This window comes from Miscanthus floridulus, chromosome 15, assembly GCF_019320115.1.
Source record: "Miscanthus floridulus cultivar M001 chromosome 15, ASM1932011v1, whole genome shotgun sequence".
Taxonomy (NCBI): Eukaryota; Viridiplantae; Streptophyta; class Magnoliopsida; order Poales; family Poaceae; genus Miscanthus; species Miscanthus floridulus.
In genome coordinates, this window is record NC_089594.1 from 6037210 (window position 1) to 6064007 (window position 26798).

The 26798-nt window shown below is 48.2% G+C and overlaps 1 protein-coding gene across 1 annotated transcript; it reads left to right on the forward strand.

Moving 5' to 3' along the window:
• The first annotated feature begins 2954 nt into the window (after window positions 1-2954).
• Window positions 2955-11905, forward strand: LOC136508953 (uncharacterized). The gene is made up of 3 exons (XM_066503733.1): window positions 2955-3116; window positions 3229-3613; window positions 10965-11905. Exons 2-3 carry the CDS (start codon window positions 3523-3525, stop codon window positions 11675-11677), a joined length of 804 nt encoding a protein of 267 aa, XP_066359830.1. The 5' UTR covers window positions 2955-3116; window positions 3229-3522; the 3' UTR covers window positions 11678-11905.
• The last annotated feature ends 14893 nt before the right edge of the window (window positions 11906-26798 follow it).

Genomic DNA, 26798 nt, shown 5'->3' on the forward strand with positions numbered 1-26798 from the left:
TAATCTTCCTCCCCTCTCTTCTCAACCAAGCCTGCGGCAGAGAGCTTCCTCGCCGGAGAAGACGGATCGAGGCTACGAGCTACGTAGCCGAGGTCCCACTACCCTAGGGTTTAACACCCTTGACAACTATTCATATATACTTATATAAACAAATAAATATCATAATACATATTAGTGGATGATATAGCACTCTACGTGGACAAATAAATATCATAATACATATTAGTGGATGATATAGCACTCTACGTGGACAAATAAATATAAGTTAGAATGATGTGGTTTGGTGATGTGAATAGTTTTAATGAAGACATGACTCCATGTGCTAGTGAATACTGAAGTAGACTGCTTGCATGACAAGATAGAATAGTAGTGGAGATTATAAAAATATAAAATTCTAAAATAATACCCTATGCATTGTTGCAGGACTTTCTTAGATATAAAATGGTTGTTTATCACTATTTGCATGAGTTATACTGTCAAAACTAGTTAAGCTAATGGAAAAAATAAATAACACATTTAAATATTAAATCAAATTATAGAAGAATGTACGACCAAATTAATAGTACAATGTGGATGCTCGGCCCCATTCGCTTAGCTTATCAGTCGTACTTTTTCAGCGAAGGAACAATGTTTTTCTCTCACAATAAATCACCGAACAATATTTTTTAGCCTGACTTTTCAGCAAAGCGAATAGGTATTTGAAAGAATGAAAATAGTAATTGCATTTCGTGGAAGGTGTTGTAGCACTTATTAGAGGTAATGACATGACACTTAGTGGAGTATGAAACATGGATAGTTTGGGTGTGGAGATTGAAAAGATAGTGGGATTGTTTTTATAAGAGATATAGATATAAATAGATATAAAGAAATACAGAATATAGATATAGATGAGGCACTTAGTGGAGTATGACATGTGGATAGTTTGCGTGCAGAGATTGAAAGACAGAGAGGTTTGCTTTTATAAGAGATATAGATGTGGCTATAGATATAGATATAGACATAGATCCAGATGAAAAAATAAGATTAACTAATGGTTAAAAGTAAATAAGGTAAAAGAAAACATGTCCGATGAATAAGATTTTGGATATGACAAAGAGTAAATACATGAGGTAAAAGCGATAGTGAGCGTGGGTGGTGATAATTTCTGTGTAAATAATGTGAACTTGATGGGGCTTTTATAGAAAACATGGCCGTAGTTCTCCGCTGTATCCACCATGTTTGTTTCATAATCACGCCACTCTTGAGACATGATGGGTTGACGAAGAGAAGAGAAACAGAGGATAGGAAGAGCAATGTGAACGAGGAGGAAGATTGAGTTGCGGCCTATATATGCATGTTTGGCCTTAACAGCAAGTTCTGGCGTCATTTTTTGCTGCCAACCCCAGTTTGGACTTGGACGCAGTAGCACCAGATAATTAGAGGGCATGCGAAAAAAAAAATGAAAGGCCAATTGAGTGGAGGGCAATGGCCATTTTCAGTCTGATGCTATCTAAAAGAAATAGACGGTATCAAGATGAAAAAAAAAGGATTGGAACAATATTGTCAGTAGTCTTCTGAACTACTTCCTTCGTCTAAAAAAGAATGGAAATCTTGCTTCGAGGAGTTAGTAGCGGGGTTTTGGTTCCCAGCACACCATAAAAGTAGCTGTTTTTTAAAAGCAGCTTGGTTCTACCTGTTTAGTTGGCTTTCAATTTTTTTAACAGCAGAGACATTTTTTCAGAAGCTAAATCAAATACAGCCTAACTTGACCCACCTATCAATTTTGATCTTGAAAGTTTGAGACATGATGGGTTGGAGAAGAGAAGAGAAATGGAAGACAAGAAGAGCAATATGAACGAGAAGGAAGATGAGTTGCACTAGTAGAGAAATGACTTTTGGTTCGCACCCTTTAGTCTCGGTTGTGTTGGGATTCAGGACTAATGTGAGCATTAGTCCTGGGTCTAAATTTTACATACACCAAAGACCCTTTTTATCCCAGTTGGTAACACCAACTAGGACTAAAAGTCATCATTTAGTCTCGGATGATGTTAGCAACCCGGACTAAAAGTCCTCCTACCTCTAGTCCCGGTTGGTAACACCAACTAAGATTAAAGGGTGATCTTTTAGTCCCGGTTGGTAACACCAACACGGACTAAAAGTCTCCCACCCGAGACTAAAGGTTCCCCTCGGGTGAATTCAAAAGGAGAGCGCTTAGTATTTTGTCACATGTGGTGTGTAGTTGAGTTGCTAAGGAAGAGCTTTAGTTCCGATTGCGTGACGTCCTGGATCCGTAATCCTGGTTGGAAAACCGAGACTAAAAGCTAGTTTTCAACCAGGATTGAATTCGACCTGTGTACTTAGTGTGTGTGTGTATATATATATATATATATATATATATATATATATATATATATATATATGTGTGTGTGTGTGTGTCCTAGCATCAAATTTTCTTGCCAACACCAATTCAGACGGAGTGACAAGAGGACACGTAAAAAAATTCAACCTGTGTACTTAGTGTTGTAGCCTCTAGGGTTTAGGATTTAGGGATTTAATATTGGGACCGAACATGCATACACACATGCGTGCGCGCATATTCGGTCCCACCATCAAAATTTCTTGCCAACATCAATTCAGACGGAGTGACAAGAGGACACGAAAAAAAATAGAAGGCCAAGTGAGTGGAGGGCAGTATGTATATTTCAATAAATATGACAGTATTTTGAAAAAAAAAACTTTCTCTATCCAAAAATATACATGTCATACGTCTAGAGTCAAAGACCAAATATTTTAAAAAAGATTAATCTTTATGATGTGTAATAAGAATCATTATATTAAACATAGAATATATTTTATAATAAACTTATTTGGATATTGAAGTATTTAATACTAATTTTATAATAAACTTATTCGTCTTCTCCCTCCCCAATGGCCCAATCCCCCGCCGCTGCCCGCGCTAGGGTTTTACCGCCAATCTCTCACTCGCATCCGGGCGCCCGATCGGGGTGGTGGTGGTGGAGGCGGGGGACAGGACGCAGTCGCAAATGCGGCTCAACCACGCGGCGGCGGAGGGCGAAGCCGGCCTCCCGCCGCGGGCCCTCCTCGGCGGGGCGTCTCGGCTCCACGCCGTCGACCAGGTCCGTCCGTTCCCGCGTCCTCTGGCTCGCTTCCGACTTTCTCCGGAATCTCATCTCGCAGGGCACCGACCGACCCTTGGCCGATCGCCGCACGTTTCCGCTCCGGTTTCAGTTTCGGGCTCTCGTTGTCGTCTTCCTCGTGCCTCACGCGCTCGCCGCGCAGGCACCGCACCACTCCGCTTGCCTTTTCTGCACTCGCCTGCGCCGATATACTCACCCTCCACCTCCAGGATAGGCTCTGGCATTCCCGGAGCCCCCAGTATCGCACCGCGAGGTTGTGTTCTGTGTGCGCTAAGCGGCGGATTCCGGTTGCTCGCCATTCGGGTGGCTCCGTCTGGTGCTGCCCAGCGCTCCGGCGAACAGTTCGTGGAGTTGGGGCGGGGTGCTCCTCCTCTTACTCCTCACGATGGCGGCCTCGAACCTGTCGAGGGACGTGGATGGCCACGGTGACAACTCCGGCGGCACTTCGCTTCCTCCTCTGCCTCGGCCTGATAACGGTACGGACGGATTCCTCTCCCTCTGAACCCGATGTTCCGATTTGGGTGTTATCATCGGTAATCTGTTGGGTTGCGATCGGATTTGAACTTACTTGATATCTAGATCTAGTCCTTGTTCTTTGCTTGTCAGATGATTTGGATACCGATTCAAGCTCAGGATCAGAGTTATTACTGGTTAAATAAACTTGCCTGTTGCTGTAGGCTTTTCTCATGTATATGAACTGTTCTTTCCTCTCCACGATGAGATGCCAGCAATGTTATCTTTGCATGATTATCACATCTATTGGGGATATCCATTTCTTTTTTGGGGGAATAGGAATTGGGAGGGCACTGCAATTGCGAGATAGCAGTGTTGTACTTTTACAGGTGGGGGTTCAAATCATCTATTCGGACACAGTCCTGTCTGCAACTCTGCACAGTGCACAGTATTTTGAGGATGCATAGAACTGCTAGTATCCGTTATGTGCCACGTTCAATTTCAAATATTGAAATGCTTGTTGCGCGCCATGGATTCAATGGCTGGGATCTTCTGGATCCATGGCTCACTTCGTGCCTTTCACGCCATCTTTGATTTATATACTTTGTCGTGTTGTGCACTTTGTCGTAACGCCTAGTTGCTTGTTCCATCCTGAGTAATAAGTAACCGATGTCCGTTGACATATCGAATACGACTCAATGGAATTACTGACTACAATTGGTCCCACGCATGCTGTCTGTACCTTTTTTCTTCAGGCAACAATATGACCTCAAAGTTATGATATGCTGTAAGACACATTTTTCACTTTTTTCTTACTAATTATATTATCATTAAATGAACGACACGATGGTTCATCTTGTGTAGGAGGTAGATACTTACCTTTACAAGCAATGTTGCCATTTCTGGATCAAACTCTTGTGTCAAGAATTGTGAGTGTTTCCCCATATTTAGCACGTGACGTGTATAACTGTCTGATGTTTCCTGCACACCCTTGATCCTCATTCATATGAATGAAGAGTAAGTATCCATAAAATTGATGAGTTTATATCCTAATCTGGAGTGTTGTAAGAGGGCATAGCACCTTGCAGCTATAGGCTCAGAAGCTAGTAATCCTAGGATGTTGGGTTATGTGGATAAGCTAAGTTTTACCCTTTACGGAAATGGTTTTGGTTTTAAGGTTATGGTTTTCTTTATCATTCTGGATAACCACAGGATTTGTGTGAATTTTGGGAAACGTATTGTTCCTTGCCCACTATGATTTTATCTATCTTTTTCCGAGCTATTAGGATAGGCACCCAACTTTAGGTGTTGGAACCAAAATAAAGTTACAGCACAACATCATAGCACCAGAACATCGACATAGTGGGAAATTGTTCTTCTAACGGAGCAAGCACGTGAAAGATAGAACCTTCGACTTGTTTCTTGCCATCATACCCTTTTTCTTTTCTTTTCTTGATCTTCTTCCTTTGAACTGCATTTCGATTTTCCAGTTTCAGTGTTGGAAACTTCTCATTGCCATTAATTTCTTACATCATGGCTGCCTGGGTGGGTTTCATTAGCTATTTCAGTAATATGTGTAATTGTCCACTTTTGTTTCTAAAATATTGGAAGAGTTTGTTGTAGTTGTTTATTTATCATTTTTTAGAACAAAATGGTCTGCACCATTTCTCAACTGAAATAAGCATTACTGGTGCAGAGGTCAGCATATCTTGGAAACAACAATCCCTTCTGGTAATTAGAGAGCGGCACACGGCCAACATGTAAAGCTAGCGCCGCCAATGAAATTATAATGACAGGACATCATCTTTTTGTTTTCTCAGATATTAATGTAACAAGCACAAGAGCTTGTTTGGCTACTTATCTGTCTAGACGACACCTTGAGTGACCGTGTCATGTGGGGCCTCCCCTATACACGCCGTAGGCGCGCGAGGGACCAGAGGCGCGCAGCTGAGCGCGCGGCTATCAGGGCCACGCCCGAACTTCTGGAGGAAGGAAAGGGAAATAGTGGCTAAGATAGGAAATAGAATTAGTTGGGATATTAGAGGAGATCCTTAATTATAGGAGATAGTTTCCTTATATTTTGCAAAACAGGCTATTAAGCCTTGTATCCGGCTGTAGCCGAGGAATCAATCAAGAATTCTACCGTGAACTTTCTCTCCTCTCCCTACCGCACTCAAGCCTTCGGAAGAGGGGCAAAACCTCACCGGAGAAGACGGACCAAGGCTACGATCTACGTAGCCGAGGGCCTCCTACCCTCGATACTCAGGCCCTTGACAACCTGGTATCACGGTCACGTCGATCCACCACCTCCAGTTCATCGGCAGGTTCATCTGCTGCAGCCGCCGACCCTCCAGCCACCATCGCCCCCACTGCCACACCTCCATCGCCCACCTCCGCTGAATCCCGCTCCTCTGCCATGGCTGAGCCAACGATCGCTGACCTCGCCAAGATGATAGAGGGCCTCACGGGCAAGATCGGCTCCCTCCAGTCCGACCTGGACGCGCTGAAGAAGGAGAAGGCGTCGTCCTCGGGTGCCTCCGCGCCGGGTGCTGGGCCCGACGGCCAGCATCACACCGATCGGCCTCCCCGGTTCCAGAAACTCGACTTTCCCCGCTATGATGGCAAGTCTGATCCTCTCGTCTTCGTCAATCGATGCGAGTCCTACTTCCACCAACAGCGGATAATGGAGGAAGAAAAGGTGTGGATGGCCTCCTACAACTTGGAGGACAATGCCCAACTGTGGTATATGCAAGTGCAGCAGGATGAAGGGGTGCCGACGTGGCGCCGTTTTAAGGACCTGCTCAACCTCCGCTACGGACCGCCGCTGCGCTCGGCGCCGCTGTTCGAGCTCTCGCAGTGTCGGCGCACCGGCACGGTCGAGGAGTACCAGGACCGGTTTCAGGCGCTCCTCCCGCGCGCGGGGCCACTGGAAGAGGCGCAGAGGGTTCAGCTCTTCACCGGGGGGCTGCTTCCTCCGATCAGCAACCAGGTCCGCCTCCACAATCCCCAGACGCTACCGGTCGCCATGAGCTTGGCGCGCGAGGTGGAGGTCATGGAGCAGGAACGGCTGGCGGCTGCCCTAGCAGTTCAGCCGGGCAGAGGAGGCACACGCGTCCAGCAAGGTCCAGGGCCTCTGCCCCTGGCGCTCCCAGCCCCCCCGGTTCGGCCGACGCTTCCTGCCCCAGTCATAGGAGCAGCGCCTGCGCGTCCAGCCGGCCAGCCGATTAAGCGGCTGTCTACAGAAGAACAAGCAGAACGTCGCCGCCTGGGCCTCTGCTACAACTGCGATGAGAAGTACACACGGGGCCATAATAGGGTCTGCCGCCGCATCTTCTTCGTCGACGGCGTCACGATCACTGAAGAGGAGGAGGCGGCCGCTGCAGTTGCTAATCAGGTTGCCGAGGCTCCTGTCTTTTCCTTGCAGGCCGTGGCAGGGGTGCCGGTCTGCGACACCATGCAGGTGCCGGTCGATGTGGGCGCGGTCTCACTGGTGGCTCTCCTGGACACAGGATCCACCCACAATTTCATTGGCGAAGAGGCAGCGCGCCGCTCCGGACTGGAAGTGCAGCAACGTCCACGTCTGACGGCGACTGTGGCGAACGGGGAGCGCATCCGCTGCCCCGGCGTTATCCGGCAGGCACCGATCTCCGTCGCCGGCGAACACTTCCTGGTGGATCTCTATGTCATGCCTCTCGCCGGCTATGACTTGGTTCTGGGCACGCAGTGGCTCATTACCTTGGGACCGATTGTCTGGGACTTCACCGTCAGGACCATGTCCTTCACTCGGCAAGGCCGGGCGATTTGCTGGACGGATGTGGCGAAGGTGCGCGCACCGCGCCTCACGGCGACCGCTGGGGACAGTCCCCTCCTCGACGGCCTCCTCGACGCGTTCAGCGACGTCTTTGCTGCACCAACAGGACTGCCACCGCAGCGTACCCGCGACCATGCCATTACGTTACAGCCAGGCGCCGCTCCTGTGGCTGTGCGCCCTTACCGGTACCCGGCAGCCCACAAGGATGAGCTGGAGCGGCAATGCGGGGAGATGATGGGCCAGGGCATTGTCCGCCGGAGCGACTCGGCGTTCTCGTCGCCGGTCATCCTCATCAAGAAGCCGGACGACTCCTGGAGGTTCTGCGTCGACTACAGAGCGCTCAACGCGCTCACCATCAAGGACGCCTTTCCGATCCCAGTCGTCGACGAGCTTCTGGACGAGCTCAACGGCGCCCGCTTCTTCACCAAGTTGGATCTGCGGTCAGGCTATCATCAGGTGCGCATGAGGCCGGAGGACGTCCACAAGACGGCTTTTCGCACACATGACGGCCTCTACGAGTTCCTCGTCATGCCTTTCGGCCTCTGCAACGCACCGGCCACGTTCCAGGCGCTCATGAACGACGTGCTGCGGCCCTTTCTTCGGCGGTTTGTACTTGTGTTTTTTGACGACATTCTGATCTACAGTTCCTCTTGGGCCGACCACCTGCGCCATGTTCGTGCTGTGCTCTCGGTACTGCAGCAGCACCAACTCTTCGTCAAGCAGTCCAAGTGCGCGTTCGCGGTGGCATCAGTGGCGTACCTGGGCCATGTGATCTCCGCTGACGGTGTGGCTATGGACCCCGCCAAGGTGGAGGCGGTTCGGGACTGGCCACAGCCACGGTCGGTGCGCGCGGTCAGAGGCTTCTTGGGGCTGGCGGGCTACTACCGCAAGTTCGTCCACGACTACGGCGTCATCGCAGCACCTTTGACGGCGCTGCTCAAGAAGGAGGGCTTCTCCTGGACGGACGAGGCCACGGCGGCGTTCCAAGCGCTCAAGGCCGCTGTCACGTCGGCGCCTGTGCTCGCGCTCCCGGACTTCACCAAGCCGTTCATAGTGGAGTGCGATGCCTCGACGCACGGATTTGGCGCCGTGCTGCTGCAAGAGAACCACCCCATCGCCTACTTCAGCAGGCCGGTGGCGCCTCGACATCGCTCCCTCGCAGCATATGAACGCGAGCTCATCGGCCTGGTGCACGCTGTACGCCACTGGCGGCCGTACCTGTGGGGGCGCCGGTTTACAGTCCGCACGGATCATTACAGTTTGAAGTTCCTCCTCGATCAGCGGCTTGCGACCATCCCCCAACATCACTGGGTGGGCAAGCTGTTGGGCTTTGACTTCGGCGTCGAGTACAAGCCGGGCGCCCAGAACGCGGTGGCCGACGCTTTGTCTCGCCGCGACACGCCGGAGGGCAAGGTGCTCGCCATATCGGCACCCCGCTTCGACTACATCGACCGGCTGCGCCAGGAGCAGGCCATCCACCCGGCGGCGGCGGCCCTGAAGGCGGAGGTCCTCGCCGGCTCGCGCTCTGCTCCCTGGGCCATTACTGACGGCCTGCTCACATTCGATGGCCGCATCTACGTTCCGCCGTCGTCGCCGCTGCTTCGAGAGCTGCTGGCCGCAGTCCATGAGGACGGCCACGAAGGGGTACAGCGCACCCTTCATCGTCTTCGCCGGGACGTCCACTTTCCCGACATGCGCCGCGTGGTGCAGGACTTTGTGCGGGCGTGCTCCACTTGCCAGCGCAACAAGTCGGAGCATCTCCTGCCGGCTGGGTTGCTGCTGCCTCTGCCGATCCCAACAGCGGTGTGGACGGACATCGGTCTTGATTTCATAGAAGCTCTCCCGAAGGTTCGAGGCAAATCCGTCATCTTGACGGTGGTGGACCGTTTCAGCAAGTATGCGCACTTCATCCCATTGGCGCACCCATACTCCGCTGAAACTGTGGCACAGGCTTTCTTCTCCGACATTGTGCGCCTTCATGGCATGCCACAGTCCATCGTCTCGGACCGCGATGTGGTGTTCACTTCGACATTTTGGCAAGAATTGATGAGGCTCATGGGCGCCAAGCTGCATATGACGTCGGCTTTCCATCCCCAGTCTGATGGTCAGGCCGAGGCAGCCAACAAGGTGATCACCATGTACCTTCGTTGCATCACCGGCGATCGCCCACGGGACTGGCTCAGGTGGCTGCCTTGGGCGGAGTACATGTACAACACGGCGTACCAATCCTCGCTCCGTGACACCCCGTTCAGGGTGGTGTATGGCCGGCACCCTCCATCCATCCGTTCTTATGAAGAGGGTGACACCCGGGTGGCAGCTGTGGCCAAGACAATGGCTGAGCGCGAGGCCTTTCTGGAGGATGTACGCCACCGCTTGGAGCACGCTCAGGCCATCCAGAAGCGGTTCTACGACAACAAACACCGTGCAGTGACCTATGACGTCGGGGACTGGGTTCTGTTGCGCCTCCGCAACCGGCCAGTGGCTTCTATGTCCTTGGCGCCAAAGGGGAAGATGCAGCCCAGGTTCTTTGGGCCCTATCAGGTCACTGAGGTCATCAACGACGCGGCTGTTCGTCTGGCCCTCCCACCCCAAGCCAAGATACATGATGTGTTCCATGTGGGGCTCCTGAAGAAATGGGTGGGCACGCCTCCAACCTCCACTCCAGCGCTGCCTGAGCTGCTGCATGGTGCAGTAGTGCCCGAACCAGAGCGCGTGGTACGCTCTCGCCTCGCCCGGGGCATCAAACAAGTGCTGGTGCGCTGGAAGGGACAGCCGGCGTCTGCTGCTACATGGGAAGATTGGGAGGAGTTCACAGCCAAGCATCCCTCATTCCAGCTCGAGGACGAGCTGCAAGTCGAGGGGGGGAGAGATGTCATGTGGGGCCTCCCCTATACACGCCGTAGGCGCGCGAGGGACCAGAGGCGCGCAGCTGAGCGCGCGGCTATCAGGGCCACGCCCGAACTTCTGGAGGAAGGAAAGGGAAATAGTGGCTAAGATAGGAAATAGAATTAGTTGGGATATTAGAGGAGATCCTTAATTATAGGAGATAGTTTCCTTATATTTTGCAAAACAGGCTATTAAGCCTTGTATCCGGCTGTAGCCGAGGAATCAATCAAGAATTCTACCGTGAACTTTCTCTCCTCTCCCTACCGCACTCAAGCCTTCGGAAGAGGGGCAAAACCTCACCGGAGAAGACGGACCAAGGCTACGATCTACGTAGCCGAGGGCCTCCTACCCTCGATACTCAGGCCCTTGACAGACCGCATAATAGCTTCTAAATGCATCTTTCTTTATGGATCAGTTCAAATATTCGCTGCAGTCATAAACATGGATGATTGTAACAATTTTTATCTCTGGGCTATTTTGTTTACTGAACTAATTTTAAAATTTCAGTCTGGTATCTTCCAAATTCGCATGGTGGAATACTAATCAATATAGCTATAAGACAATTATATTTATGTTCTTCCAGATTGCTGAATGCAATACATCAGGGAATCTTTTGTCTTTCCTGCATTGCCATGCTGCTACCATGAATTATGATACCCATTTTTTTATATGCACAGGAGACAATGTCCGCCCAGTCCCATTGTGGGAAAGAGAATTCTGCCGTAAGGCTTACGACATTCCCTGGGAGACCTTCTGCGAAAACAAGCGATTTATTGGATTATACAGAAACGTCATGGACTGGGATGATTCAGAAGCGTTCAAGAATTTCGAGGAGGCAAAGGAAAGGTTCAGGGCAAAATATTTTGGCGAAGGTGGACCAAACAACAGTAACAATAACTTCCATGGAGGTGGATCATCTAGCAATTGGCACCAGCAGGGGGTGGATCCAGGCCACACGTCATCCGGGACTGGAAGGATGCTGATTGGCGGTGGCACGATGTGGATGAGTAGCACCTTCACTGGCGGTGCCATGAAGTGGAATGGTGATGGTGGCAGAGGCAATGGCATTGGCAGGAACTGGAATGTTGGCAGTGGTGGTGGTGGCGGCAGCGGCAATGGCAATGGCAATGGCAGTGGCAGGAACCGGAATGGTGGCGGTGGAGGCGGTGGCAGTAGCAGCAATTGGAATTGTTTTGGCCGTGGCAATCAGAGGAAGCAGCACGAGGGGCAACACCAGCTGAGGAACGGCGGTGGCATCCAGAGGAACCAGGAGGAGGGGCGGCACCAGATGAGGAGCGGCGGCTGGCAACAGCAGGGCCAGGGGAGGATGAAGATGGAGTGGCGTCTGGTGCAGCACAACAGGGCTCCTAAAGATGACCCTGCCGCTTGATCTCGCAGGTGGTTTGTTTGTGCAGCCTGTGTTGGGCTGGGCTGCTGCTGGCAGAAGTGGTGCCCGTTAATACAGAGGAGCTGCTGCTGGCAAAGCGGTGCCTGTAAATAGATGATTGTTTGTTTGAGTTGTATGCTGCAGCTGCGGCCGTAGTTTACTTCTGGTGTAATGTCATTATGTTATAATGTTAATTAATGTGGGAGCATAACAGTTCGGTGCAAAAAATAGTCCATTACTCTGTTCATCTTTTCAGTGTAGTGTAGAACGCGCCGGCGTACGGTCCGGCTGTTGGGACCACGCCGATCCGCACACAAATCTTGAAGCCGCGACATCAGGAGAGGAAAACCAATTTAGCGAGGCTCCAGCTCCTTAGAAAACAACTTCGGCTTTTGACCATTGGTAGTGCTGAACTCGTTTAAAGAACATGTGGCAAAATTGCTTCAATTTTCTCTTCTGGAATGGGTGAAAGAAGTGGCAAAACTTCTGTTTTCTTTTGTGGAAGTCAAAGTTTAAGGTGGGTGTGCATACGATTTATATCAGTTGTAATATAGTTGTTTGAATTGAACAAAGATTATTATGAGATAAAAATGAAAATTAATCCATAATTAATGGTTCCCCTGTAATTAAAAATGAGAGGAAAAATGATTAACCGATGATTAAGATTAAATAAGAGTAAAAGAAAACATTGACCGATGATTAAGATTACATACGCAGAATTAAATACATGGGGAAAAAACGATAGTGAAAGAGGCCTGAGGGTGCTAAGGGTGGTGATAATTTCCATGTAAATAATAACGGTAATGCTTGGCCACGGGCGTCCGTCCCATCCGGACGCTGCGCCTCACTTCGCTCGCTGCTTTGGCCTTCTCCCACCACGTGCCCCACCCTGTGCCGTTCGCTCGCTCACTCCTTGCTCCCGCCCGTCGCGCGCCCCACCCGCACCTCACTCATCGCTTCAGTCGTGCGCCGCGCCCTCACCCGGCCGATCCAAGGCCGGTGCTTTTGGTGGTGGTGGTGCACCGCCGCTTGCTGCCGGATCCCACCCCGATGACCGGAATTGACCAGCCCCGGCCTTACCCTCCCCTATGTTGCAAATGTATTATTCAAGTGTTCAGATGTTTCAGAGGTATGTTGTAATTGTTACATATATAGATGTTGCAAAAGTAGATGCGGATGTTGCAAATGTTGCATATTTTGCAAGTGTTTTCAAAGGTATGTTGCAAGCGTTTGTTCAAAATATTGTAGACGTATGTTATAGCAAGTGTTTTATCTAGATGTTGTATATGTTTCACACACATGTTGCAAGTGTTTTATCTGGATGTTGCATGTGTTTCACACACATGTTGCAAGTGTTTTATCTAGATATTGCATATGTTTCACACATATGCTGCAACAGTATGTTTCATCTGTGGTCAGACGTATGTTGTTGCAAGTGTTTCAGGGGGCACTGTGAGTGATGGGCACACAGCCCGAGCGCCGAGGGATGGGGTGCCGCGAGCTAGGGCTGCGGGATGGTGTGCGGCGAGCTAGTGCTGGCGGACAGGGGCATAGCGAGCTAGGGGCGGGCTCCTAGGTCCCTCCCACGTGGAGAGAGAGGAGGGGTTCAAGGGAAAGGAGCGGGGCGCGACGCCGGGGGCAAGGTGTGCATGCGAGGTGGACAGGGGCAGGTCGCGTGGCTGTCCGAACACGAGGAGCGACGGACACAACATCGAGGGTGGGGTGCATGTGCGAGTCGGATCGAGGCGGACTGAGGTGGGCTGCACGGGTGTCCGGACGTCCGGGCGCTAGCCACCCCCAAATAATAATGCAAACTAAACTTGAGGGGCACTCTATTTTTCTAATACTTTTATCTTCTGGTAGTCGTCTCTCTATCTCCCTTCTCTTTTACTCGGTCCGATCCCTTCCTCTCCACCTTTGAACTAAGAACCACAAACCCTAGTTCCAATGACGACGGAGGAGATAGCGCCGACCAAATCATTCAATGGACACTAGGTGGTGGTGTAGGATGGGATAGGACGGTGATAAAGCTAGGGTTTGGGACCAAGGAGAAAAGAGAATGGAGAACAATCGACCGTGAAGTACGAGCATTTGTAGAAAACACACCCACTCACACAGTAGCAACCATGTTTTGGTTTACAACGACACCACACAGTTGGGTAGTACCAAACTAGGGCCTGTTTGGTGCCCAGCGACCACACGCCACGTGAGCTGTGGCTCCACCACTAAAGCTATGGTGTCATGGCGATGAAAGTGGCTGCCACACCTGTGGTGAAAATCAATGCACAAAGGACATGACAGTCTCTGTGGGCTTCCCCATCTTACGGACAATCCATTCTCACTCGGCTTGCCTTTCTGCACTCGGCTGCGTCGATATACTCCTGCTCCGGGATAGGCACAGGCAGTCCCACAGCCCCCATTCTCACACCGTGAGGTCGTGTTCTATGAGCGGCATATTCCATTTGTTCGCCATTGGGGTGGCTCAGCCTGGTGCCACTGCTGTTCGGTGCTCTGGTGAACTGTTCATGGAGTTGGGGCGGTGTGCTCCTCCTCTTCCTCCTCACGATGGTAGCCTGGAATCTATTGAGGGACATGAATAGTGACCCTGAGCACTCCGGTGGCACTTCGCATCCTTCTCTTCCTCGGCCTGATAATGGCCCGAAACTGACTCTCTTCGAACTTTCTCTAGAATCTCATCACACAAGGCACCGACCCTTGGTCGATCACCGCATGTTTCCGCTCTCAATTTCAATTTCAGGCTCGGGTGTTGTCTTCCTCTTGCCTCACGCGCTCGCCGCGCAGGCAGCACTCCGCTTTCCTTTATGCACTCGGCTGCGTCGATATACTCCCCCTCCAGGATAGGCACTCATAGACCTAGAGTCCCCAGTCTCGCACCGCGAGGTTGTGTTCTATGAGGGGCAGAATCCAGTTGCATTGTGTTTATTTGGATGTTGCACATGTTATAAGTGTTTTATCTGCATGTTATATATGTTTCACACACATGTTGCAAGTGTTTTATATAGATGTTGCATATGTTTCACACATAAGTTGCAACAGTATGTTTCATTTGTATCAGATGTATGTTGCATCTATTTCATGTTGCAAGGGTTTCACGGGGCACGGTGAGTGATAGGTGAAAGCATCTAGGCCCTTTGTTGGGTTTCAGTGATTAATGACGACACGAGATTACTATGACTAACGTGTGTTTTGTAGAGGTAATTTGAATTAGGTCATGGTAATGGAAATTGATTGGGCAATCATGGTTGTCATGCCCCTATCAATGAAAATCATTTCGATTTTTAAAGGATAGATGACAAGGTTAAGGACGGACTAGTTCTAAGTATCGTTTGGTGTTATAGAGACACTTAGAGTAGTTTAGGACTTTGTTTTTCCTTTGGCCATACTATTAAGGGCGGTATGAACTAGTAGCTCGACTTAGGTGAGTCTACTGGATTAGGTGTGGTGCACACGTGTCAAACTTGAAAGGATCAAGATGCCCAAGAGGGGGGGGGGTGAATTAGGCTAATTCTAAATTTTCTTGCAATAATCAAATCCTACGGATAGCCCAATTAACCCCTTGTGCCTAGAAAAGTGTTTCTATCAAATCCACGCACAAAAGACTTGCAACCTATGTTCCAAACTTACTCTAGCATAGCAATTCTATGAATGTAAAGACAAGTATTGAATTGCTCAAAGTAAATACTTAAAGTAAATGCTCAAAGTAAATGGAGAGAGGAATGCGGCGATGTTTTGCTGAGGTATCGAAGAGTCGCCACTCTCCACTAGTCCTCGTTGGAGCACCTGCGCAAGGGTGTAGCTCCCCCTTGATCCGCGCAAGGATCAAGTGCTCTCTACGGGTTGATTCTTCGACACTCCATCACGGCGAATCACCCAAAGCTGCTCACAACTTGAGTTGGGTCACCCACAAGCTCCGCTGGGTGATCACCAAGCTCCCAACCACCACCAAGCCGTCTAGGTGATGGCGATCACCAAGAGTAACAAGCACGAACTCTCACTTGACCACGCGAAGCCTAATGAGAAGATGGATGCACACTTGTCTACTCTTGATTCACTAATGAGGTTTCACTCTTGGATTCTCAAATCACAAACACCTCACTATGACCTTGCTCTTCTTGGCACTCACAAACGTGTTTCTTAGCTGTTGGAATGAGCAAAAGTAACTCCACTCACGAGTGGAGCTTCTATTTATAAGACAGCCTGAAAAATGAACCGTTATGAGCTTCTACGGGGTGACCGGATGCTCCGATCGTTTTGACCGGACGCTCCGGTCAGTTCAACCCGCGCAACAGTTTTCACGTGATGATCGGACGCTATCAGGGTCCGGTCAGTACTGACCGGACGCGTCCGGTCGCTCTGGGATGCTTACTATAATCGACCGGACGCTGGATACTCAGGGTCCGGTCACCACTGATCGAACGCGTCCGGTCACACTTTCACAAGTCTGGACCCTTACTGGAGTTGACCGAACGCTGGCCCTCAGCGTCCGGTCACATTGACCTTCCAGCATTTGGTCACACCAGACTTGTTCTCCTCGGTCAAATGAACTAACCGGACCCTGCGGCCAGCGTCCGGTCAGTATTTGACCCTCCATTCACTTCCAACTTTTGAACATATGTGAATGAAGTTTGCTACAAAGGATCTTAGGCATTCATAGGAGCTACCTAGAGCTAGTTTTAACAAGTGTGCACCACACCTAACTCACTAGACTCAACTAGGTCAAGCTACCCGTTCATACCCCCCTTAATAGTATGGCCAAAGGAAAAACAAAGTCCTAAACTACTCTAAGTGTCTCTCCAACTTCAATTGACACTTAAAACTAGTTATCCTTAACCTTGTCGTTCATTCTTCGAAAACCGAAACGATTTCCATCGTAGGGGCATGACAACCTCGATTGCCCAATCGATCTCCATTACCATGACCTAACTTAATTGCCTCTGCAAAACACACGTTAGTCATAGTAATCTTGTATTGACATTAATCACTGAAATCCAACTAGGGGCCTAGATGCTTTCAATCTCCCCCTTTTTGGTGATTGATGACAATACCACCTCGAGTATGTTATGGAGTGAGGTTTTTGAAGGGCTTGGTTCATATATGCTTTTGTCGATAAGAACAAAAGAGTTAGGCAAGCTTATACGACCCAAGCCAACAACACAATGTACTCAAAGGATATGAATTAAGCATGAGTACGAGTAACAAAGCTCATTTGCTTCAAAGGATAAACGTAGAAGCAAAAGCAAATGAGCATCACAAATGATATGACATATAGATAATGCAAAGTAGAAATCACACATGTCAAATATCACAATCACGTAGATAGCACTATCACATATATATAATAGTATGCATGAAAGTAAACACACGAATGCATAAGTAATAGTGTATCACACAAATTAAACTCTAAATGTATATAATAATCTAATACTATATAACTAGCTCTCCCTAAATGTAGCTCCCCCTGAGACTACATACTTGAACTCCCTCTCCCCCTTTGGCGTTAAACACCAAAACCTAGGGGTCGGTCGGCGGGGCTGCAGCGGATGAGCCGGGCGCTGAAGAACGTGGGGCAAGCTGGAACTGGGCACCATCATCATCTGACCCTGAGCTCTAAACTGACTGACCCTCTATGGCAGGAAGTGTCATTGAAGCGGTCTGGGTCTGAGCTAGGGCTGGTGCTACCTATGAAGCTACAAGTATGTCTATCGTAGGATCGGACGAGGCGACAGACAAGGGGAGCCTCTGAGTAGTCACTGCGACTGGAGCTGCTGTAGATGGACCGGCGGTATGCATATGAGGCGGAGTAGGCATGCCGGTCAACTCGCTAAAGGATGCTCCAAGACTCCTGGAGACTGATGTCTCAAGCACAAATAGCGAGGAAGACTGCTCTGGTGTGAAGCCCGTCTGAAGTGGAGTGAACTGCGGGGCTACCACGGGTGAGGCTAACCACTGGGACACCTATACAAGAGGTGAAGCAAACTAAGCTGGAGGCTGTCCCTGACTCTGGAGCCCACTGGGCTATACTGCTAGAGTCGTTGAAGTGGTAGGAGGCTGTGCAAGCTAGGGCGAAGGCTATGGCAGTGGGACCCCAATGGCTGTCACTACATGCTGCATGAATCCCATGAGCTGCTGCTGCATAAGTAACTGTTGGTGCTGAAGGAGCTGCTGCTGCCGCTGGAACTCATCCTGACAAGCCTGAAACTGTGCGAAGTTGGCAGCTGTCTCCTGTGCCTATCGTGTCTGATCCTGCTGCATCCGCTCAAGAATAGCAATGAGAGCGGGGTCTGTCTACGAAGCAGGTGGAGCAGAACTAGAGCTACCGGCCTCTGCATCGTGTCTGCGTGGTGGCATCTGAGGTATAGGCTGGTAGTCATCGTCAGAGCTGTCACTGTACTCGCTCACCTCCTGCTATGCCTCTAGCTCCTCCTCAGTGGCTGCAATCCCTCTAATGATCTCATCCTGCTGAGCTGCGGACTCTGGCACGTCGGGACGACGGCTAGGCTGTCTGGGTGCCTGAGGAGTGGTGTGTCTGATCCTCTATGATAGGTTGTAAGCTGGGAACTCTGTGGTGGCACCTGTATACTCATCCATCATGCCAGGGGGCTTATCAAGCACTACTCTACGGATGAGGAACATGATCTAGTGAGCATAGGGAAGCTGCCTGCGACCCTTGAATCCCTCAGCTATAGTATCCTCCATCTCTGAAAGCAGGAGATCCCAGATATCAAATACTGTCTGCTGCATGATGGCATTGAGAAGCCAGAGCTATAAGCGAGTCAGGCCCTCCCTGTATCCCAACCTGGGAAGCAGTGTCCTCCTGATGATGGCCTCTAGCACTCACGCTGTAGGAGTCAGGTCACTAGGGTTCCTGCTCGACCCCTCACCAAAGGGCTCCTTGAAGCAATGGCGCACTAAATCTGTAGGGGGCACCAGCCCTCCATGAGGATGCCTAGGAGGTCCTTGCTGTCCATAACAAACCTCATGCATCTTGATAGGCTGCTCCTGTAGCCTCAGTATCTCTCTGGCCCTGCCACTCATCACTCTGTAGTCTTTGCCTCTGAAAGCAAAGTGAATAAACCTATGATGTGGATCGATGAAGAGTGAAGCATAAAACTGACGAACCCAAGATGGTACATATATCCCTGTCCATCCAATCAAATCTGTCAGTCCTAGCAAATATGACAAGTATGGCCAAATGCTCTCTCCGGCTGCTACCACAATAGACTCTATCTAACAGACTCTCTAAGATATAAACACTACCCCACTATTGAGATAAGCATTGTAGAAATCCTCCTACAGTGGCATGTAGAAACCCTCAGCTGCTCTCTCATCCCTCCTCGGAGGAAACCAAACCTCAAACTCAACAAAACGCAGCTGCTGAACCTGCTTGGCGGTAGCGGCCCTCAAGTCGAGGTGTACCATTAGAGGTGGACCCTATGGTCTAGGTGGAGGACGTGATCCCCTTCGCTGTGTTGGCGGCCTCGGTGAGACTGGTACACGGGTTCATCTAGAGCGGCGAAGCTAGGGTGCCGGCTCTGTCTCCTCGGCCTCCTAGGTCTGCTGAGGCTCTGCTGGTGGGGGCTGCTGCTGTGCTAATGGACCCTCCTCAATGGCAACCCATCGTCCTACAAATGTGGCAGTCCTAGCTGGACTACCGTGACGACACTCAACCTCCTCAATCGCAGCTCTGACTGCTAGTGAAATTGGCTGATCTGCAATGACAACTCCGTTGCGGGCACCACCTCTCTCGGCACGCTCTACGACCTCTGCAACAGCTGCTGCTCTCACTGTCTCTGCATCAGGGTACTTCTGCTTCTTGGATATCACCTGCTTGGTTGACTTGCCCTTAGATCCAGCTGGCTGGCGAGGCAGGGGCCTCCAATCATCATCACCTGGGCCACCACCAACGTTCTTGGTGCGAGCCATCTGAACTAACAAGATGGTGAACTGCCACTGATGAAGATCAACTGTCAAACTGCCGCTTTCGAGGCTTGGCCTTGATCCTTACTCGCGAGCTTGGCTCCGAGTTGACTGCCAACTGCCAGAAGAGCCACAACGGAACCGACTCGCTGCACGATAGAATAGATGGATATACAAATAAATACCATATGTCTAATAGATGCGAAACCCTAATAGAGAAAGCAATGTAGATGCGAATTTGAATCGAATGGCTTTCTACCTGACGATCAGCGATCCGAGAAAAGATAAGATGTCGCGCGGGGAATCTCGGAACCGGCTAGGGTTAGGTCAAAAACCCAATCAAGGAGTAGGGCTAGGGCACACGGCATGATGACCAGCAGCCTCGGCAACAGCGTCCAAGAACTTAGCGGGCTCAGCTTAGGCGGCGAGGTGGTGAGAGGGCCAGACGAGCATGGGCTGTGCAGGCGCGGTGGCGCGCGAGAAGGCTCGGGCGCAGTGGCGCGGCGAGGCTGGAGCACGGCGGCGTGGGCGCGAGGTGGCCGGCGCAGGGTCGCGGTGCGGAGGGCACGATGCTACGGGCTAGGCTGCAGCGGCGAGTTGGCAGTGGCGCAGGCTAAGGCTCGGAGGATAGGTCACGGCGGGATAATGAAAGAGGATGCGGTGGTACGGTTAAATATCCCCCAAACACGATAGAAAAGGAAATGGAGAAAGGAGTCCTGAAGCCACGCGAGATCCACTGACCGAACGCTCCGGTGGTAGCGACCTGACGCTACCATCCAGCGTCCGGTCGATTCCAGAGAGGTCCAAATCCTCTGGAATCAGGACCGGACGCGTCCGGTGGACCATGACCGGACACAGGCAGGGTCCGGTCAGTACAACTTGTCCTTCCTTCGATCGATCGGACGCTGAACCCTTCCTGACCAGACGCATAGACGCAGCGTCCGGTCACTCCTTCACCAGCAGTTCACCTCCTATGAACTAACTGGACGCTGGACAACAGCGTCCGATGCAGCGTCCGATGCACCTTTTCTAGCAAATCTTCAAACTTCCTTCACGCTGCCTGTTCCCAATCAAGTCCCAACTTGAATAAGATCCAAATAAACACCAATTGGGACTGATGTAAGTGACCTCTCTCAAACCCTCATATTTTTCAAAATATTTTGCCTTAGGCTATAATTCTTTTTAAGAAAATAGGCAACAAGAGGGCAAATGGAACAAAACGACAAAACAACATTCATGCATATGCACTACTTGTAAGTAAATCTAGTTGCTTGTCAAGTTTGATCCAAGGTTAAGCTTCTTCACACGCTTTTGGGCGGTTATCTTAACCATGTTAGACAAGCCCTATATGCATTGCCACAAATTAAACATGTTGTATATTACAATGAATGCAAGGGACAACACACGCTCAATTTTTAGTGAAGTTACTAAAATCAAGTACATTGAGCTCATTCCACAATCTACAAAATGTAGCCTCATCTAGCGGTTTAGTGAAGATATCCGCTAATTGATCTTCGGATCTTACACCTTCTAGTGATATATCATTTTTAGTCACATGATCTCTTAGAAAGTGATGGCGGATATCTATATGCTTGGTGCGAGAGTGTTGAACCAGATTATTTGCAAGTTTTACCGCACTTTCATTGTCGCACAAAAGAGGTACTTTCTCTAGAACTACTCCATAGTCTAGCAAAGTTTGTTTCATGTATAATATTTATGCACAACAAGCACCCGCGGCAATGTATTCCGCTTCGGCGGTGGACAAAGCCACACTATTTTGTTTCTTGGAGGACCAAGACACAAGTGATCTACCAAGCAAATGGCACCCTCCGGATGTGCTCTTTCTATCAACTTTGCATCCGGCGTAATCCGAATCGGAATAGCCAATTAATTCAAATAAAGCTCTTTTGGGATACCAAAGACCAATGCTTGGTGTGTGCTTAAGATACCTAAGGATTCTTTTTACGACAATTAAATGTGTTTCCTTAGGACTAGCTTGAAATCTAGCACACATACACACACTAAACATGATGTCGGGCCTAGATGCGGTTAAATATAACAAGCTACCAATCATAGAACGGTAGAGAGTTTGATCAACCGGGTTACCTCCCTCATCTAGGTCGAGGTGTCCATTTGTATGCATTGGTGTCTTGATTGGCTTACATTCATCCATCTTGAATCTCTTGAGAAGATCTTTTGTGTATTTCTCTTAAGAGATGAAGATGCCTTCTTTCATTTGCTTGACTTGAAAACCAAGAAAGAATGTAAGCTCACCAATCATTGACATCTCAAACTCCTTCGACATCAATTCACCAAATTCTTTGCATGAGTCTTCATTTGATGATCCAAAGATGATATCATCAACATATACTTGACAAATGAAGATATGCCCATCAAGCTTCTTGGTGAATAGTGTGGTGTCGACCTTCCCAATGGTGAAGCCCTTCTCAATAAGGAAGTCCCGAAGGCGCTCATACCAAGCTCTTGGGGCTTGCTTAAGCCCATATAGTGCCTTGGACAACCTATAAACATAATTAGGATATCTAGGGTCTTCAAACCCGAGAGGTTGATCAACATAGACTAGTTCATTTATAAAGCCATTTAAAAATGCACTTTTCACATCCATTTGATATAGTTTCATTTCATGATATGATGCATATGCAAGAAGGATACGGATGGCTTCTAATCTTGCAACCGGTGCAAAGGTCTCTCCAAAATCCAAACCTTCAACTTGAGAGAACCCCTTTGCAACTAGTCTTGCCTTGTTCCTCACAACAACACCTTGATCATCTTGCTTGTTGTGGAACACCCACTTCGTTCCTATGACTCTTGCACCTTTTGGTCGCTCTTCAAGAGTCCAAACTTCATTGCGAGTGAAGTTGTTCAACTCTTCATGCATGGCATTGATCCAATCCAGATCTTTAAGAGCTTCTTCTACCTTGGTAGGCTCATAGCAAGAGACAAAAGAGTGATGAGCAATAAATGAAGTAAGTTTTTGAGATCGAGTCATCACACCCTTTGATGGACTCCCTATGATGAGATCTTGTGGATGATCTTGTAGGAGAGGTGTGTTTCTTCTATTGACCACTTGAGGAGGAGGTTGTGGAGCATCAATATCTTGTGCTTGTACCACCATTTGCTCATGAGAGATATGAGTATCTTCATTTTCCACTCTCCCATCTTTTTCACCATCTTGTGGTACATTTGATGAAGAAGGTTGGTTAATGACTTGTACATCATCTTCATCATCTTTTGGCTTGATGTCTCCCATCGGAATGTTCTTCATAGCCTCCCTCAATGGTTCATCACCTACATCATCAAGATTCTCATGTGCTCCTTGGGAGCCATTAGATTCATCAAATTCCACATCATATGTTTCTTCAACCAAGCCGGTGGCATGATTAAATACTCTATATGCTTTGAACTTCAATGAGTAACCAACAAGAAACCCTATATCACAACGTCTTTGAAACTTCCCTAGGTGTTGCTGCTTCTTGTAGATGTAGCACTTGCAACCAAACACCCTAAAGAAGGAGACGTCCGGCTTCTTCCCATTGAGCAACTCATACGGTGTCTTGACAAGGAACTTTTGAAGAAATAGGCGGTTGGATGCATAACATGCGGTGTTGATTGCTTCCACCCATAGAGCTTCGAGGGTGTTGTACTTATCTAGCATTGTCCTTGCAAGAGTGATCAAAGTTCGGTTCTTTCTCTCAACTACACCATTTTGTTGAGGAGTATAGGTTGCGGAGACTTCATGTTTGATTCCAACTTCATCACAATAGGATTCAATATTTGTGTTGTCAAACTCTTTGCCATTGTCACTTCTTATCTTCTTGAGCTTTACTTCAAATTCATTTTGAGCTCTCTTGGCAAACTTCTTGAAACAAGATGCAACTTCGGATTTGTCATGAAGGAAGAACACCCATGTATACCTTGAATAGTCATCCACGATCACAAGACAATAGAGATTTCCTCCTAAACTCTTATATGTTGTTGGTCCAAATAAATCCATGTGTAGGAGTTCTAGCACTCTTGTGGTTGACATGAAAGCTTTGGTTGGATGAGTGTTTGCAACTTGCTTGCCGGCTTGACATGCACTACAAAGCTTGTCCTTCTCAAACTTCACATCTTTCAACCCTCTCACCAAATCATTCTTCATAAGCTTCTTGAGTGAGCTCATCCCAACATGAGCAAGTCTTCTATGCCATAGCCACCCAAGTGTTGTTTTGGTGAATAGGCAAGTCTTTAAGTTTGCATCTTCAGAGGTGAAGTCAACTAGATATAAGTTGTTGTATCTAAATCCATTGAATATCACTTGTTTGTCATCTACTTTGGATACAACAACCTCCTTCTTGGTGAATAAGCATTGGAAGCCAAGATCACACAATTGCCCAACGGATAGCAAGTTGAAACTCAATGAGGCAACATAGAGCACATTGGAGATGGAATGATCATTTGATATTGCCACTTTGCCCAATCCTTTAACCTTGCCCTTTGAATTATCTCCAAATGTTATTTTCTCTTGTCCATCTACCTCTTCATCTAGTGAGGTGAACATACGAGGATTACCGGTCATATGTTGAGTGCAACCACTATCAATAACCCAATGACTTCCACCGGTCTTGTAGTTCACCTACACACAAGAGATTCAAGCTTTAGGGATCCAAACTTGTTGAGGGCGCTTCACCTTCTCAACAAGTGACTTAGCCACCCAAATCTTCTTAGGCCTACTCTTGTTGGGGGTCCTAAGAACATGACTTTCATCTTTCCACTAGAATCTTTTCTAAGCATGTAGTGAGCATTGAAAGCAAAGGGTCTAGCATGCTTGGGCAAGGGTTGTGGTGGTGGAGTTTGACACTCATGAGCAAAGTGGCCTTCTTGTCCACACTCAAAACATCTCTTTGGCTTTAGCTTTGGCATTGATTGTTGGTGTTGAGCTTGAGCCTTCTTCTTCTCTACACTTGCCATATATCCAATGCCACTTCTATCTATCTTCATGACGGTATTCATGAGTAGCTCACTTTGGAGATGCTTGCCTCTAGCAAACTTGCTCAATCCCACCTTGAGATGCTCTTTCTCCATCTTGAGCTTCTTGTTCTCTTCCTTGAGAATATCATGGTTCTTCTCTTCCTTGAGTTTCTTGTTTTCTTCTTTGAGCTTCTCATTCTCAAGGATCAACTCTTTGTCATGATCAAGAGTTTCTAGCACAATGGTGTTGTGACTTTTCATCTCTTTAAGATCTTTCATGAGCTTCTCATGGTCACTCTTGAGCTTGACATACTCATCATAGTCATTGCACTCAACCACTTGCTTGCCTTTGCTACTAGATCCATGCTCAATGCTCTCATCAATTAAATCATCACATGAGGTAGCTATATTAATCTTAACAACATGGTTAGTAGCAACATGTGGCTCATTTGGTAAGAATTCTTGTGCAATAACAAGGGTACCATAATTGATCTTTAGAGTTGTATATTCATCTTTTAGCTTGTTGTGACTAATGATAAACTCATTGTGCACCCACTCAAGTTTATCATGTTTATCTTTAAGCTCTTTCTTAGAAGATTTGAGCTCCTTGAGTTTGGATGATATAGAGTCATTTGTTTCTTTGAGCTCATCATTAGCCTTTTCCAATGTATCACACTTAGCTAAGAGTGAATCATTTTTAGCATCAAGTTTTTCATTTGTAGCTCTACTCTTTCTAATGATCTTAGTGTATTTTCTTATTATTTTGACAAGATCATCATATGTGGGTGAATCATCATCGCTATCACTATCATCATCACTAGCTTGCTCATCATCACTACTATCATCACTCTTAGTTACCTTGCATTCACCCTTGGCCATAAGGCATAGGTGTGTAGAGGATGATGGCGATGGTGGCGGTGAGGATGCAAGATCAATAGCAATGGCGGCCACCTTCTCTTGTCACTCTCATCATCGGATGATCCACTTGATGAATCAATGTCCGTGAGCCAATCACCGACAATATAGGCCTTGCCACTCTTCTTCTTCTTGTAGAAGTCTCTCTTTTTGCCATCTCTCTTTTTGTATGGCTTGTTCTTTTTCTTTTCATCTTCATCACTTGAATCATCTTTCTTGCCCTTGTTTTTGAACTTGTCTTTCTTGGGCTTTGTGCATTGATGAGCTAGGTGGCCAAGTTCGCCACAATTGTAGCAATCCATCTCGGAGATTGGCTTTCTTCTTGAGCTAGTGAAGAACTTCTTCTTCTTGCCATCAAACTTGATGCCACTCTTGTTTAGCTTCTTTAGCATCTTGGCGGTCTTCTTCACCATGAGAGCAAGACTTTCTTCATCATCTTCATCACTTGAGCTCTCATACTCAAGTCTTGCCTTGCCCTTATCTTGGCTAGCTTTGAATGCTAAGTCCTTCTCTTTCTTTTTTGTAGAGGATGAGCCATCTTGTGGTGTGATGTGCATGTACATCTCATGAGCATTGATCTTTCCCAAGATTTGTGTCAGTGTAGCGGCAGAAAGATCACCTTGATGTAGCACGATCACAATGTGCCCATATTTGTCAATGGGGAGGACACTCAAGATCTTTCTCACAACGTCGGATGGTGACATTTGAGTAAGTCTAAGCCCATTGACTTCCTCTACAAGAACATTTAAACGAGAATATATTTCATTAGCACTTTCTTTGGGAAGCATCTCAAAAGAATTTAGCTTTTTAATCACAAGATGATAGTGTTCCTCACGCTCACTCTTGGTTCCCTCATGGAGCGCACAAACGTCCGACCATAGTGCATGGGTGTCTTTGTGGTTCCTTACATGATTGAACACATCTTTGCAAAGGCCTCTAAAGATGGTGTTGCGAGCCTTTGCATTCCATTTTTCATAGTTTACTTTATCACCTTGAAGTTGTGCGGCATTCTTAGGTGTTGGGAACCCTTGAGAGGCGGCTCTAAGAATTCCAACATCTAGAGCTTCTAGGTAAGCCTCCATGCGAATTTTCCAATATAGAAAATCATCCCCCTCGAAGATAGGAGGAGGTCCATCCCCATGAGACATCTTGCTCTAAGCAGTTAGGCTTAAAAACGTGAGCACGAGGCTCTGATACCAATTGAAAGGATCAAGATGCCCAAGAGGGGGGTGAATTAGGCTAATTCTAATTTTTCTTGCAATAATCAAATCCTACGGATAGCCCAATTAACCCCTTGTGC

Bases quoted from the DNA above. Each gene is read 5' to 3' on its own strand.
- LOC136508953 (XM_066503733.1), top strand. From the start codon at position 3,523: ATGGCGGCCTCGAACCTGTCGAGGGACGTGGATGGCCACGGTGACAAC. The intron at 3,614-10,964 runs GTACGGACGGAT...TTATATGCACAG, and splicing joins TCTGCCTCGGCCTGATAACG to GAGACAATGTCCGCCCAGTC.